At 44.3% G+C, this 16,040-nt stretch overlaps 1 protein-coding gene across 1 annotated transcript in view; it reads right to left on the bottom strand.

Annotated features, from left to right (window-relative positions):
* Nucleotides 1–13,735, bottom strand: part of LOC117503925 (cadherin-related family member 5) — a 47,449-nt gene extending 33,714 nt beyond the window's left edge. Inside the window, exons 1-4 of the mRNA XM_034163222.1 lie at nucleotides 13,706–13,735; nucleotides 12,302–12,412; nucleotides 11,969–12,202; nucleotides 1,101–1,191 (exon numbers count right to left, since the gene is read on the bottom strand). Coding sequence (XP_034019113.1) covers nucleotides 1,101–1,191; nucleotides 11,969–12,202; nucleotides 12,302–12,412; nucleotides 13,706–13,735 — 466 coding nt within the window. The remainder of the gene's footprint in view (nucleotides 1–1,100; nucleotides 1,192–11,968; nucleotides 12,203–12,301; nucleotides 12,413–13,705) is intronic.
* Between the last annotated feature and the right edge of the window lie 2,305 nt (nucleotides 13,736–16,040).

Below are 16,040 nucleotides of genomic sequence, written 5' to 3'. Positions count from 1 at the left end.
TTATTAATATAGCCATAATTCATACTGGGACATTTGTCATTTTGGGCCATTTTTGTTGCGGACGACAACGAACGCCCATACTTTGTATACTCATCTCATGCGCAATTAATCCTCTCGCCAGTGGGACAGGGCCCTATGTTCAATGGAAGTACATAATATAATTAGAAATACGTTCAAAATACATTGATGACACAAGAAAGTGAAAACACTTATTTCCGTTGTGGTCCATTTAAAAATCAAATGACAAAATAGAAGTAAAAATAAAATAATGATAACAGTATGGATATGATAACAAGAACTAAAACAATTTATCAATACATTAAGACAGTAAATTAACATTAAAAATATGTGATTAACAGGAAATAAAAGGGTTGAGTTCATCTTCTAAAAGTTGTTGAGGTCTAAGGTTCTAAAAACATTCTGGACTCACACACCATTCCAGCTCATTATAGAAACTTTGACATTTTGAAGGGTGCTAATAAATTGTACAGCTACCTATTTTCTAAACACTACCCAATCTAGAGCCTGTGGATCCCTATGGACAAGGCACTACTCACGTTATTATTATTATTATTATTATTATTATTATTATTATTATTATTATTATTGAAATCTGCCGACATGGGTTGAGTGATGTAACTCTATTTCTGCTTGCTCACCTTCCAAAGTTTTCCATTTAAGAACGTATTCTTAAAACATGCACACAGTAGTACTACTTTGTACTTTTGGATGGGAAGATACACATAGAATACACTTTCTCCTTATCCAAAGATGAGGCGTTCTGTCCATTGTAGGTAGCCATGTTGTCACCACATGTTACACAAGCGCTGTGTTACGGCGATCATCGTTGGCCAGTGCTTGTAATCAATATAATGATTTGTTAGCTCAGTTTGAGACTTAGCGGATATATTTAACATGTAAATAATGAATTAACAATCAAAATTACTCATTAATGTACCCAGATATTGAGTGGGGAAAGTAACTGAACATTTGCTATAATAATTTCTGCCAAATATACAAAATCCTACCGCCCTTTTTATAGGTCCCACAAGGACGCAATGTACTGGGACGACTGGGTGTCGACTGAGTTTGTGGCTCACCTGAGATAATGCTGTAGGTCAGAGGTGTGTCGAGGCCTCTGTCTCCGTCCTTGGCTCTGATAGGACCAGGAGAGAACTCTAGAACCCGCTTCTGAAACACATTAGGAATTCTTCAGTGGATTAGCCGCAAACATGGCTAACTTCACAACTCATATATCCAAACAGAGACTAAAGGTCAGTTGCAGGTGTCATAAAAGGATGTATAGGAAACCATGTGTGCATGTTTCCACAAGTTTGACTTTAAAAATCAGTCGTGTTGCAATTCAGCCGACACGGCTCAGACCAAGCCCAACCAGCTGGAAACAGGGACCTAGATTGTGATGGACTGGCGTTCTGTGTAGGTGGGAGTTATAGACTCTCATTCACGTAACAGTACAGAATCTGGAGAGAAGCACCAGCACCAGTGGATCACAGGGCTGTACCTTGGGGCTGGCTCACAGGGTTGGACCTTGTTGGCTGGTATATGAATTTTTTAATAAAATAATCTACAGCATTTGATGGGTGTGAAATTCCACTTTGTTCTTCACACAGTGTGTAATCTGGGAGGCCAGAGGGAGGTCCAATATTGTGTGTGTTTTGGCCATAACACAAATTAAACCAATCAGACCAAACAGTTGTAGGAACTGTGTTCTGTGGTCTACAGTTCCTCTAAGAACTATATACCCTCAAAGGGCCTTTTTTTTGCTCCTCAAGTATGGTCCTAGTGAGGACATCCACCTGCTCAAGGATCACAGCATCATGTATGAAATCAAGGTCGGTAAACCTTTCCTTACTGAAGAAGAACCTAAGCTACAGGTTTGCACAATCCTACCTAACAACCACTGTGTGTAAGTACTGAAGAGTGTAGGAATCAGAACACATCCCTGCAGAACACCACAATTCAGGGGGAAGAAGTGTAAGACTCTGTCCCTGCTTTACACAACACTCACAGTACCTGATTATAGGTCAGCTTTGATGACCAGCATCTTATTGGAGACCAGCAAATTTGCAGGACCAGACAGAGGGCCCTACTTTAACAGTGGGGTCTATCACAAGTAGCGTGAATGCCACAAATGCATCTGGAGCATTTTGCTGTTTGAGGAGCAGGAAACACTGGTGCAAAGCCAGGTACTTTGCACAAAATGGTTGGATTTTCTGGGTTCATGATACATGGGCACTTTGCAAACCGAACATGATGTTAATCAGGCAGAGTGTCACCTGACCTTCACTTTAAACTGGACATACTGAGCACTAACGTTTAAAGGGAAGGTCAGGTTGTGGTTCTGACGAAATGAATGCCAGTGAAAGCATTATTGTGTTCAGATCTGTGGCCACCAAAGGTCCCTGTGGGAAACGTGACCCAGCCCGGAGGAAGCATGTCTGGAGCCAGGCCCAGGTGGAGGGCCCATCAACGAGGGCCTGGTGGCTGGGCTTACCATGGAACCTCGCTGGGCACAGCCCGACAAGACTACGTGGGCCTTCCATCTACACCCTGAGGGCTCACCACCTGCAGGGGGAACTGCTGGGGTTGTGTGCGCTGTTCCATGGGTGGCAGTGAAAGTCAAGGGCCTTGACAAACCAGACCCAGGCGGCAGAGGCTAGCTCTGGGTGTGTGGAACATCACCATGCTGTGGGGGAAGGAGCGAGAGCTTGTGTGGGAGGGGGAGCATAACCAGATGGTCTGGTGGGCCTTAACTCCACACACACCCTCAGCTCTGTAACCACTCTCCTTGATAGGGGTTGGACATTATTGTTATTCTATCTGCAGTTGCCCAGGGTGTGAGGCACCAAGCGGGTGTAGAAATACTCAAGAATCCCCAACTGAGATGAGAGGGTTGCCTCCCTGTGCCTTTGGGTGGGTTTCGGGGGTCTGACTGTTGTTTGTAAGTATGCACTGAACAGCAGTTCTGAGTATTTGGCCTTCTTGGAGTCCCTGACTGGAGTCCTGGATGGGGCTCCAGTGAATTAATCCATTGTTCTGCTGGGGTACTTCAATAAAGACGTGGGAAATGACAGAGACACCTGGAGAGGTGTGATTGGGAGGAATGGCCTCCCTGATCAAACCCAAGCCGCCGTTTGTTGTTGGACTTCTGTGCTAGTCATGGACTGTCCATAACAAACACCATGATCAAAAATAAGCATGCTCATAGGCCGAAGATTGATGATCGATTTTGTGATCGTATCATCTGATCTGAGGCCGCATGTTTGGTGGACCAGGACCAAACAGGAGGTCCCCACCCTGTGGAAGACCTCCTGTGTGGTTCCTGGTTCCCAAAACACCGCACGCCAAGGAACCAGCCCACTACAGACCAGTTGCCCTGACCTCCCACCTCATGAAGACCATGGAACGGCTCATCCTGTCTCACCTCCGTATCATGGTGAGCGACACACTGGACCCACTGCAGTTTGCCTACAGGCCCAACATCGAGGTAGATGACAGCGTCATCTACCTACTGCAGCGAGTGCTCACCACCTGGAGACCGGCGGGAGTGCTGTGAGAGTCATGTTCATTGATTTCTCCAGCGCTTTCAACACCATCAGACTGGTGCTGCTGCGGGGGAAGCTGGAGGACGCAGGTGTGGATGGACACCTCGCCGCCTGGACCATCGACTACCTCACTGACCACCTGCAGTATGTGCGGCTGCGCAACTGTCAGCCTGAGGTGGTAAGGTGCAGCACCGGAGCCCCCCAGGGCACCGCCCTCTTGCCTTTCCTCATCACCCTCTACACCTCGGACTTCACATACAACACAGACAGCTGCCACCTCCAGAAGTTCTCTGATGACTCCGCCATTGTGGGTCGTGTGTCTGAGGGGAATGAGCTGGAGTACCGGTCGGTCATTTACAGACTTCATGGACTGGTGTGAGCGCAACCACTTGTGTCTCAACACCAGTAAGACAAAGGAGATGGTGATCGACTTCAGGAGGAAACCACCACCTCACCCACTTTTGAACATCCAGGGGGAGGACATAAAGACTGCGGACAGTTTCAAATACCTGGGTGTTCACCTCAACAGCAAACTGGACTGGACTCACAACACCGACGCCCTGTACAAAAAAGGTCAGAGTCGCCTCCACCTCCTGAGGAGACTGAGATGCTTTGGAGTGAGCAGGCCTCTGCTTAAGACCTTCTACAACTCTGTTGTAGCCTCTGCTCTCCTCTATGCACAGAGCGGGAGAGAAAGAGACTGAACAAGCTGGTCAGGAAGTCCAGCTCTGTCCTGGGCTGTCCTCTGGACTCTCTGGAGGAGGTGGCTGAGAGGAGGGTGTTAACCAAGCTCAAATCCATCATGAACAACTCCTCTCACCGTCTGCACCGGACTGTAGTGGAGCTGAGCATCTTGTTCAGTGACAGACTGAGGCACCCTCAGTGCAAGAAGGAACGATACCGCAGGTCGTTCCTCCCTGCTGCTGTCAGACTGTACAATAACACTGTGAAATAACCACATGCAATAATATGTTCACAAATCATGTGCAATATTATTAATATGTCCACAAATCATGTGCGATAACAACTCATTTACAAATCCCTGCACTAATGTCACCTTATCACATCTAAACTCCACATATCGTAAAGAAGATGCTCCTATCTCCTTTTCAATCCCAATCATGTTTATATATATGCATATCTATATGTGTATGTGTATAGGTACAGTAGTGTTCAGAATAATAGTAGTGCTATGTGACTAAAAAGATTAATCCAGGTTTTGAGTATATTTCTTATTGTTACATAGGAAACAAGGTACCAGTACATTCAGTAGATTCTCACAAATCCAACAAGAACAAGCATTCATGATATGCACACTCTTAAGGCTATGAAATTGGACTATTAGTAAAAAAAAAAAGTAGAAAAGGGGGTGTTCACAATAATAGTAGCATCTGCTGTTGACGCTACAAACTCAAAACTATTATGTTCAAACTGCTTTTTTATCAATCCTGTGAATCACTAAACTAGTATTTAGTTGTATAACCACAGTTTTTCATGATTTCTTCACATCTGTGAGGCATTAATTTTGTTGGTTTGGAACCAAGATTTTGCTCATTTACTAGTGTGCTTGGGGTCATTGTCTTGTTGAAACACCCATTTCAAGGGCATGTCCTCTTCAGCATAAGGCAACATGACCTCTTCAAGTATTTTGACATATCCAAACTGATCAATGATACCTGGTATGTGATATATAGGCCCAACACCATAGTAGGAGAAACATGCCCATATCATGATGCTTGCACCACCATGCTTCACTGTCTTCACTGTGAACTGTGGCTTGAATTCAGAGTTTGGGGGTCGTCTCACAAACTGTCTGCGGCCCTTGGACCCAAAAAGAACAATTTTACTCTCATCAGTCCACAAAATATTCCTCCATTTCTCTTTAGGCCAGTTGATGTGTTCTTTGGCAAATTGTAACCTCTTCTGCACATGTCTTTTATTTAACAGAGGGACTTTGCGGGGGATTCTTGCAAATAAATTAGCTTCACACAGGCGTCTTCTAACTGTCACAGCACTTACAGGTAACTCCAGACTGTCTTTGATCATCCTGGAGCTGATCAATGGGTGAGCCTTTGCCATTCTGGTTATTCTTCTATCCATTTTGATGGTTGTTTTCCATTTTCTTCAACGTATCTGTTTTTTTTTTTTTTTTGGTCCATTTTAAAGCATTGGAGATCATTGTAGATGAACAGCCTATAATTTTTTGCACCTGCGTATAAGTTTTCCCCTCTCCAATCAACTTTTTAATCAAACTACGCTGTTCTTCTGAACAATGTCTTGAACGTCCCATTTTCCTCAGGCTTTCAAAGAGAAAAGCATGTTCAACAGGTGCTGGCTTCATCCTTAAATAGGGGACACCTGATTCACACCTGTTTGTTCCACAAAATTGATGAACTCACTGACTGAATGCCACACTACTATTATTGTGAACACCCTCTTTTCTACTTTTTTTTTTTTTTTACTAATAAGAGTCTTAAGAGTGTGCATATCATGAACGCTTGGTCTTGTTGGATTTGTGAGAATCTACTGAATCTACTGGTACCTTGTTTCCCATGTAACAATAAGAAATATACTCAAAACCTGGATTAATCTTTTTAGTCACGTAGCACTACTATTATTCTGAACACTACTGTATGTGCATGCATACGTGTGTGCGTGTATGTGTGTATATGCATATATGTATATATGTATGCATGTGCACATGTACATGCACACCCACGTACATACTTATATATATATATATGCTGTGTGATAAAACTGCACCTTTCAGAGTGGCCTTTTATTGTGGGCAGTCTAAGGCACACCTGTGCACTAATCATGGTGTCTAATCAGCATCTTGGTATGGCACACCTGTGAGGTGGGATGGATTATCTCAGCAAAGGAGAAGTGCTCACTATCACAGATTTAGACTGGTTTGTGAACAATATTTGAGGGAAATGGTGATATTGTGTATGTGGAAAAAGTTTTAGATCTTTGAGTTCATCTCATACAAAATGGGAGCAAAACCAAAAGTGTTGCGTTTATATTTTTGTTGAGTGTATATATGTATGTGTGTGTGTGCGTGGGTGTGTATGTATATATACATACATATTCTATTTCTACCTCATTTCTCATGTCTTGTACTGTTACTAGTATTATTATTATTATTATTGCTTATCCTTGCACATGCTGCTTGATGCACATTTTCCTCTACTTGCATCCATCTTGTGTGTGTGTATGTTTTTTAAGAGCTGACGTAACATGAATTTCTCTGTCAGATCAATAAAGTTTATCTTTATCTTTATGTTCTGAACACTCGGGTGAAGAGAGGGGCAGAGATGTCAACTGATCACCATCTGGTGGTGAGTTGGATCAGAGGGTGGGGGAGGAATTTGGACAGACCTGGTAAGCCCAAACGGATGAATTGGGAATGTCTGGAGGAGCCAACTGTCCGAGAGATCTTCAACTCACACCTCCGGTGGAAATTTTCTAGCATTCCTGTGGAGGTTAGTGGCATTGAACCAGAATGGGCAATGTTCAAAGGTTCCATTGCTGAAGCTGCAGTGAGGAGCTGTGGCCTGCAGTTCTTCGGTGCCTCAACGGGTGGCAACTCTAGAACGCCTTGGTGGACACCGGTGGTCAGGGAAGCCATCCAACAGAAAAAGGAGTCCTTCCGGGATATATTACCTCGGAGGACTCTGGAGGCAGTTGCAAGGTACCAACAGGCCTGAAGGGCAGTGATTGTGGGAGGAATTTGGAGCAACCATGGAGAAGGACTTTCGGTCGGCACCAAGGTTCTGATGGACTGTGAGGCACCTCAGTAGAGGAAAACAGGGAACCGTCCAAGCTGTCTACAGTAAGGATGGGACTCAACTGAGAAAGTAATTGGGAGCTGGAAGGAGCCTTTAAGGGACTCCTGCATCAGACTAGAGTACCCTGTATAGGCAGACCTGGAAGTTGATGGGTGATGCTCATCAATTTCCCTGCTGAAAGTCACTGAGGTAGTTAAACAACTCTGCAGTGGCAAGGCCCTGGGGGTTGAGGAGATCCATCCAGAAATGCTGAAGGCTTTGGGTGTTGGAGGGGCTGTCTTGGATGAGACGTCTCTTCAACATTGCGTTGAGGTCTGGGACAGTGCCCAAGGAGTGGCAAACTGGGGAGGTAGTCCCCATATTTAAAAAAGGGGACTAGAGAGTGTGTGCCAACTGCAGGGGCATCACACTACTCAGCCTCCCTGGTAAAATCTGCTCCAGGGTTTGGCCAATGGTTGAACTTCAGATTGAAGAGAAATAATGTGGGTTCCGTCCTGGCCATGCAACAACCAGCCAGCTATTCATTCTCACAAGGATCCTGGAGGGGGTCTGGGAGTATGTCCATCCATGACGTGCTGCTGCGCATGTCATTTTGGTGTGTCACTCAATCAATCAATCAATCAACTTTTTTCCTTATATAGCGCCAAATCACAACAAACAGTTGCCCCAAGGCGCTCCATATTGTAAGGCAAGGCCATACAATAATTATAAAAAACCCCAACGGTCAAAACGACCCCCTATGAGCAAGCACTTGGCAACAGTGGGAAGGAAAAACTCCCTTTTAACAGGAAGAAACCTCCAGCAGAACCAGGCTCAGGGAGGGGCAGTCTTCTGCTGAGACTGGTTAGGACATCTTTCTACTCATCACTAATTGAAGAAAATAAGAACAACCCCAGGTTTCTTTTCAGCACTGTAGCCAGGCTGACAAAGAGTCAGAGCTCTATTGAGCTGAGTATTCCATTAACTTTAACTAGTAATGAGTTCATGACTTTCTTTGCTAACAAAATTTTAACTATTAGAGAAAAAATTACTCATAACCATCCCAAAGACGTATCGTTATCTTTGGCTGCTTTCAGTGATGCCGGTATTTGGTTAGACTCTTTCTCTCCGATTGTTCTGTCTGAGTTATTTTCATTAGTTACTTCATCCAAACCATCAACATGTTTATTAGACCCCATTCCTACCAGGCTGCTCAAGGAAGCCCTACCATTATTTAATGCTTCGATCTTAAATATGATCAATCTATCTTTGTTAGTTGGCTATGTACCACAGGCCTTTAAGGTGGCAGTAATTAAACCATTACTTAAAAAGCCATCACTTGACCCAGCTATCTTAGCTAATTATAGGCCAATCTCCAACCTTCCTTTTCTCTCAAAAATTCTTGAAAGGGTAGTTGTAAAACAGCTAACTGATCATCTGCAGAGGAATGGTCTATTTGAAGAGTTTCAGTCAGGTTTTAGAATTCATCATAGTACAGAAACAGCATTAGTGAAGGTTACAAATGATCTTCTTATGACCTCGGACAGTGGACTCATCTCTGTGCTTGTTCTGTTAGACCTCAGTGCTGCTTTTGATACTGTTGACCATAAAATTTTATTACAGAGATTAGAGCATGCCATAGGTATTAAAGGCACTGCGCTGCGGTGGTTTGAATCATATTTGTCTAATAGATTACAATTTGTTCATGTAAATGGGGAATCTTCTTCACAGACTAAAGTTAATTATGGAGTTCCACAAGGTTCTGTGCTAGGACCAATTTTATTCACTTTATATATGCTTCCCTTAGGCAGTATTATTAGACGGTATTGCTTAAATTTTCATTGTTACGCAGATGATACCCAGCTTTATCTATCCATGAAGCCAGACGACACACACCAATTAGCTAAACTGCAGGATTGTCTTACAGACATAAAGACATGGATGACCTCTAATTTCCTGCTTTTAAACTCAGATAAAACTGAAGTTATTGTACTTGGCCCCACAAATCTTAGAAACATGGTGTCTAACCAGATTCTTACTCTGGATGGCATTACCCTGACCTCTAGTAATACTGTGAGAAATCTTGGAGTCATTTTTGATCAGGATATGTCATTCAAAGCGCATATTAAACAAATATGTAGGACTGCTTTTTTGCATTTACGCAATATCTCTAAAATCAGAAAGGTCTTGTCTCAGAGTGATGCTGAAAAACTAATTCATGCATTTATTTCCTCTAGGCTGGACTATTGTAATTCATTATTATCAGGTTGTCCTAAAAGTTCCCTAAAAAGCCTTCAGTTAATTCAAAATGCTGCAGCTAGAGTACTGACGGGGACTAGAAGGAGAGAGCATATCTCACCCATATTGGCCTCTCTTCATTGGCTTCCTGTTAATTCTAGAATAGAATTTAAAATTCTTCTTCTTACTTATAAGGTTTTGAATAATCAGGTCCCTTCTTATCTTAGGGACCTCGTAGTACCATATCACCCCAATAGAGCGCTTCGCTCTCAGACTGCAGGCTTACTTGTAGTTCCTAGGGTTTGTAAGAGTAGAATGGGAGGCAGAGCCTTCAGCTTTCAGGCTCCTCTCCTGTGGAACCAGCTCCCAATTCAGATCAGGGAGACAGACACCCTCTCTACTTTTAAGATTAGGCTTAAAACTTTCCTTTTTGCTAAAGCTTATAGTTAGGGCTGGATCAGGTGACCCTGAACCATCCCTTAGTTATGCTGCTATAGACGTAGACTGCTGGGGGGTTCCCATGATGCACTGTTTCTTTCTCTTTTTGCTCTGTATGCACCACTCTGCATTTAATCATTAGTGATCGATCTCTGCTCCCCTCCACAGCATGTCTTTTTCCTGGTTCTCTCCCTCAGCCCCAACCAGTCCCAGCAGAAGACTGCCCCTCCCTGAGCCTGGTTCTGCTGGAGGTTTCTTCCTGTTAAAAGGGAGTTTTTCCTTCCCACTGTAGCCAAGTGCTTGCTCACAGGGGGTCGTTTTGACCGTTGGGGTTTTACATCATTATTGTATGGCCTTGCCTTACAATATAAAGCGCCTTGGGGCAACTGTTTGTTGTGATTTGGCGCTATATAAAAAAAAAATTGATTGATTGATTGACTGGTTGGGGCTGAGGGAAAGCAGCGATTAACCGATTATCGCCTCGTTATTGCTTAAAACTGCCTCATTTCTGATTAAAACTGACTTTAGAATGATTTAAGAGGTTTTACTTTGGTTAATAATGACATTATTTCCTTTGATCGCTTTGGTTGAAGAGAGTCAGACTTAGATGTGCTGCTGCTGTGCTCTGATCGTTTCTTCCGTCTTTTATTATGAAATAATTCTGAATTTATGTGGAAATGATTGTTGTAGAAAAGCTTCAGATATCTGTTGCTGAGACAGATGATGAGTGGAGGAAGTTTGAAGCAGAAACAAGGTGATAATCGGTGAATCGCTGCTGACACTCAAAAATGATGCATGCGCAGTGAAGGCGGGGCGGGGGGGGGATTTCAGGGGGACCGTTCAGTCTGTGATATCGCCACTCAGAATGTACTGGCTGCACACCCTATGTGGCTGAGTTCTGTTCAAGGACTGAGTAGTCCATCTACTGTATATTATAACATGAGAAAGACTCACTTTGCACCTTCCTCCAGTAACGAAAGTGGCTGATTAACATTAACATGCACAAAAACCTCTTCTTCATGCTGCTGTTTACTTCATGTTACCATCTGCTATCAATGGTACATTTACTTGTTGAAGGTTATGTGCAAAACTGTCTTCACTCAACACAGAAAAGTTTGGATTGGCCACCTAATTATCTTGGATCTTAGTCAATCGGGCACTGAGTGTCGGCTCTATCTGAGATACAGAGGGAAGGAGAACTTCTTTTCTCCCTCTTCCCATTGTTTTTTTTTCCTCTTTGCCTTCAGTGACTATGATACATAGTCATATTAGAAGGCTACAAGTGAAAGGTGATGATACATGAAGGCAGATCGTATGTGCAGGCTGCGACACTGTCTATGTATGAAGTGTCTGACTGTTGTGTCGCCTTAACTCTGGACATCGGACTTAGGTTTTGGTGGTGTAAGGTGCAAGGATCTTCTGGTGATGGACCATTTGAACAACACTTCGTCTTTAGACAGACACGCCCACCAGAGGTTGGGTCCCATTTTTACTTAGAGCAAGCTCCGGATTTAAAGCAGCGTAACACTGATGGCCATAATGTGTCTTATTCTTTGTGGTAACATATTAACCTTCACTGCTACATTTTTTTACAATCATTTGTGGCATCATTAACTACCGAAAATAAGAAGCAGCTCCTTGAATCACACAATTCTGATGTTTCAGAGCAGTGGTCAGTAAAGCTGTTCACATTTTGTCTACACCTGCATCCACAAACTGTCAATGGTTTGTTGAAGAAAACTATGAACCCACTTTTATCTGGATCAGTTCCACTTGGGTTCTCCTCAGCCCCACGTGAGCATTTTTAAACATGTTACGCCAGAGTACACCAACTCAGCTAGGGTTCCATTTGCCTTTTGTCTCAATCTGGATTTGTTCCTTTGGCCTTCTGGTCTTTGTAACATTGGTGTTTTATGTAGAACTGATGAGTGCTCGTGGTGTTGGTGTGGACCGGACCTGGTCTGGGACCTGGTCTCGGTCTGTGAGTGCTTGCGGTGTTGGTGTGGACTGAGCCCGGTCTGGGACCTGGTCTTGGTCTGTGATGTTGGTGCTGTACGTTGGGTTGGTGCAGATTAGCGGTGATGCCGTTGTCGGTGTGCAGGGCACAAAATGAGGATACTGGTCGTCAGCGTCCTCAACATTGATGATAATGTTGGCTGTGGTGTTGAACCTCTCCGTGGTGTTCACCTCCTGTTTTTACATCAAGAAACAGAAACCAGATCAGTGTTCTGTTCGACTGGGATCAGGTTTTGATGCTGTGTCAGTTTCTGTCAGAGTAACGTGTATTACCACGGCATAAAGGACCAGCTGTAAGCGGGTTTTCTTCTCATAGTCCAGTGTCCTGTCTAGCACCACATGTCCACTGGTTGGCGCATCGATCCTGAAGAAGACCGCGTCGGGCTGCGGGGACGTGACATTTGTTCAGTCAGTCTGTCAAACATCTCTGGAATAGTGTTCATTTTGTTACCTGTCTTTTAATTTAGTCTCAGTTTTTTGTCAAATGTCATCATTATTTATGTCATATTTATTCAGTCACATACCATTTTTATTTAGTCATGTTTTAGTCGACTAAAAGTCTGTTAATTTTAGTCAAAAGAGAAATTAATGTATTTTAGTCTCATTTCAGTCAAGACAATTTAGTCTTTTAGATAAAAAAAAAAACTAAAAAAAAAATGTATTATTTCTGATCACCACTTCAGGCAATAGCCCTGTGACAGACTGGGGTCCTGTCGAGGGACCCCGCCTCGCGACCTGCAACAGACTGGGGTCCTGTCCAGGGACCCCGCCTCGCGCCCTGCGACAGACTGGGGTCCTGTCGAGGGACCCCGCCTCGCGCCCTGCAACAGACTGGGGTCCTGTCGAGGGACCCCGCCTTGCGCCCTGCGACAGACTGAGGTCCTGTCGAGGGACCCCGCCTCGATACCTGCAACAGACTGGGGTCCTGTCGAGGGACCCCGCCTCGCGCCCTGCAACAGACTGGGGTCCTGTCGAGGGACCCCGCCTTGCGCCCTGCGACAGACTGAGGTCCTGTCGAGGGACCCCGCCTCGCGACCTGCAACAGACTGGGGTCCTGTCCAGGGACCCTGTCTCGCGCCCTGCGACAGACTGGGGTCCTGTCCAGGGACCTCGCTTTGTGCCCTGCGACTGAGGGGATAGGGTCCACCCCCGTGACCCTTAACTGGAGTAAACAGGTATAGAAAATGGATGGATAGATTTCAGTCAGTACAGTGTTTCACACATCTGAAATAATGAACGTCACCATTACCTGACAAAATACACTTGTTGAATTATTGAAGGTTTATGGTGCTTTCCCGAATATTTTAAATCTGCAACATGTCCCATCAGACATAAGTAGACATTTGTTTTGTTTGTTTGTTTGTTTGTTTTTTGTGAGTCTTGTGATATTTAAAATGGGACCAGATATGAAGCCTTTTCTTCCAAAAGATCCGCGTGCTCTATGTCAGGGGTGCTCAAGTTCGGTCCTTGAGAGCTACTTTCCTGATACTCTTAGTTGTCTCCCTGCTCCAACACACCTGAATCCAATGAAAGGCTCATTAAAAGCCTGCTAATGAGTCTTTCATTGGATTCAGGTTTGTTGGAGCAGGGAGACAACTAAGAGTATCAGGAAGGTAGCTCTCGAGGACTGAACTTGAGCACCCCTGCTCTATGTAGTTTTTGTTGTACAAGAAGTACAGGGGTCTGTCTCAGGGGCTGCAGCAACATTGTGAATGCAATTAAACGCTTGTAGATGAAAATACAGATGAAAAATGATTTTATTTAAGATCTTATTTCATGCAAAACCTTTTAGTCTCGTCAACAATAATACAGGTTAATAACGGTTTTGTCTGTGTTTTAGAACACTGACACATCACGTCATTGTTTCATCTTAGTCGTGAAAAAAATGTTGTTATATTTCATTATATTTATTATATTTCATCTCGTCTGTTGAAAATAACACTACTCTGGAAGTAGCAGCATTTCTTTGAAGGCTGCAGACTCTCATCAAAAATGGTAGAGAAGCTTGAATCTTCGACTGGACTGGGTTGCTTGACGTGAGGACGTTTCGCTTCAAATTGCAGAAGCTTCCTCAGCTAAAATTCTTGCTCTGGTAGTCTGACCCTTGTCGAGAAAAACAAACAGAAGCCACAAAAGCTGGAGTTTTAAACCTAACCAGACGCGTCCTACCGGCAGACTGCTACTGGGTAGTGACTAAACAATTGCTTTAATTAGCACCTATTGTGCTCTAGTTAGCACCCTCCTAATGACAGGCAGCTGTCCCTCCTAACGATGGGACTGACGCCTCTCCTGATGGCGTGAATGACTCATTACCATGAACAAAACACTGAAACTGCTTTGATCTGAGTACCCCATTGTAAACAGGGGACAAAGCGTGTCTCAGACCCCATCCCTGGTTAAGGCTGGGTTTCAACTATTTCACATAGAATGCCTCTTTCACCCCCTCTCAAACTATTTCTTCTCTCTGGCTAAGATTTTAACTTCCTTGTCCTCAAACGTGTGGTTAGTGTCTTTAAGGTGGAGATGAACTGCAGACTGAGGTTCACTGGCGCCCTCTCTGCGGTGCTGGTATAGCCTTTTGTGTAACAGCTGCTTAGTCTCACCTATGTAGTGTTTGTTACAGTTTTCCTGATAGAATACACTACATTGCTCTGTTTGTAACTAGGGATCCTGTCCTTAGGGTGAACTAATTTCTGTCTCAAGGTGTTAACCGGTTTAAAGTAAACTGGGATTTTGTGCTGTCTGAAGATCCTCTGTAGTTTTTCCCCTACTCCTGCTAAATAAGGGAGAGACACTCCTCTTCTTCTTGTCTCCGTCTCCTGTCTACCTGGTCTCTTTCTTCTCTGGGACTTCTGCACTTTGTCCAGGGACCATTGTGGGTACCCACATACCGTGAGGGCTTTCAGGACAAGTTGTTGTTCTTTAGCCCTTCCCTCTGCAGTTGTGGGCACCTGTAGGGCTCTGTGTTGAAGAGTCTTGATCACCCCGAGCTTGTGTTCAAGGGGGTAGTTTGAGCCAAAGAGCAGATATTGGTCAGTGTGAGTGGGTTTTCTATAGACCCCTGTCTGGAGCTGCCTGTTCTCTCCATTCATAACATCACAGTCCAAGAAGGCTAAATGGTTGTTTCTGGCATCCTCACGTGTGAACTTGATATTGGAGTCCACCAAGTTGATGTGTTCTGTAAAGTCCTCAACCTCCTGTTGCTTGATTTTAACCCATGTGTCATCGACATATCTGAACCAGTGACTGGGAGGGATGCCCGTGAAAGATATTAAGGCTCTCTTCTCCACTCGCTCCATGTACAGACTGGCCACAATGGGGGATACCGGAGACCCCATCTCACAACCATGGATCTGCCTGTAGTAATTCCCCCTAAACAGGAAATACGTGGTGTTAAGACAGATCGCCAAGAGTTGGCAGATGTGGTCTGGTGTGAGTTTGGTCCTTTCATGTAGAGACACATCCTCCAGCAGTCCCTGCCTCACAGCTGAGACGGCCTCAGCGGTGGGGATGCAGGTGAACAACGAATCACATCACATGGTGTCACATCAAATGACACCATAGTTTTATCTGCCTCCAGCTGCAGGTCCTTGATCTTGTTCACAAACTCTTGTGTGTTCTCCACTTGGTGGTCTGAGTTACACACTAGAGGAGCCAAAATCCACTTGAGGTGTTTGGCCAAATTGTACGTGATGGAATCTGTGCTACATACAATAGGCCTGAGTGGCACGTCCTGTTTGTGGATTTTGGGCAGTCCATAGATGCATGGAGAGGCATCCCCATTCCAGTCGAAGATTCAAGCTTCTCTACTATGGAAACCACCTGGACAACTGAGCGCCTACACAGAAACATTGTGACTCATCAAAAATGATCAAATTCTCACCGAGAGTTTACCGATGACATACGTGACGGCGTCTCCATCTGCATCCAAAGCCATCACAGTGAAGACAACGGAGTGGACAGCTGTGAGCTGCAGTCAGAGATCAGATGAAGATGGACCATTGGAAGATAT

This window comes from Thalassophryne amazonica, chromosome 22, assembly GCF_902500255.1.
Source record: "Thalassophryne amazonica chromosome 22, fThaAma1.1, whole genome shotgun sequence".
NCBI classification, from domain to species: Eukaryota; Metazoa; Chordata; class Actinopteri; order Batrachoidiformes; family Batrachoididae; genus Thalassophryne; species Thalassophryne amazonica.
Note: the sequence above shows the minus strand (reverse complement) of the source record. Positions and strands in the feature narration are given on the sequence as shown.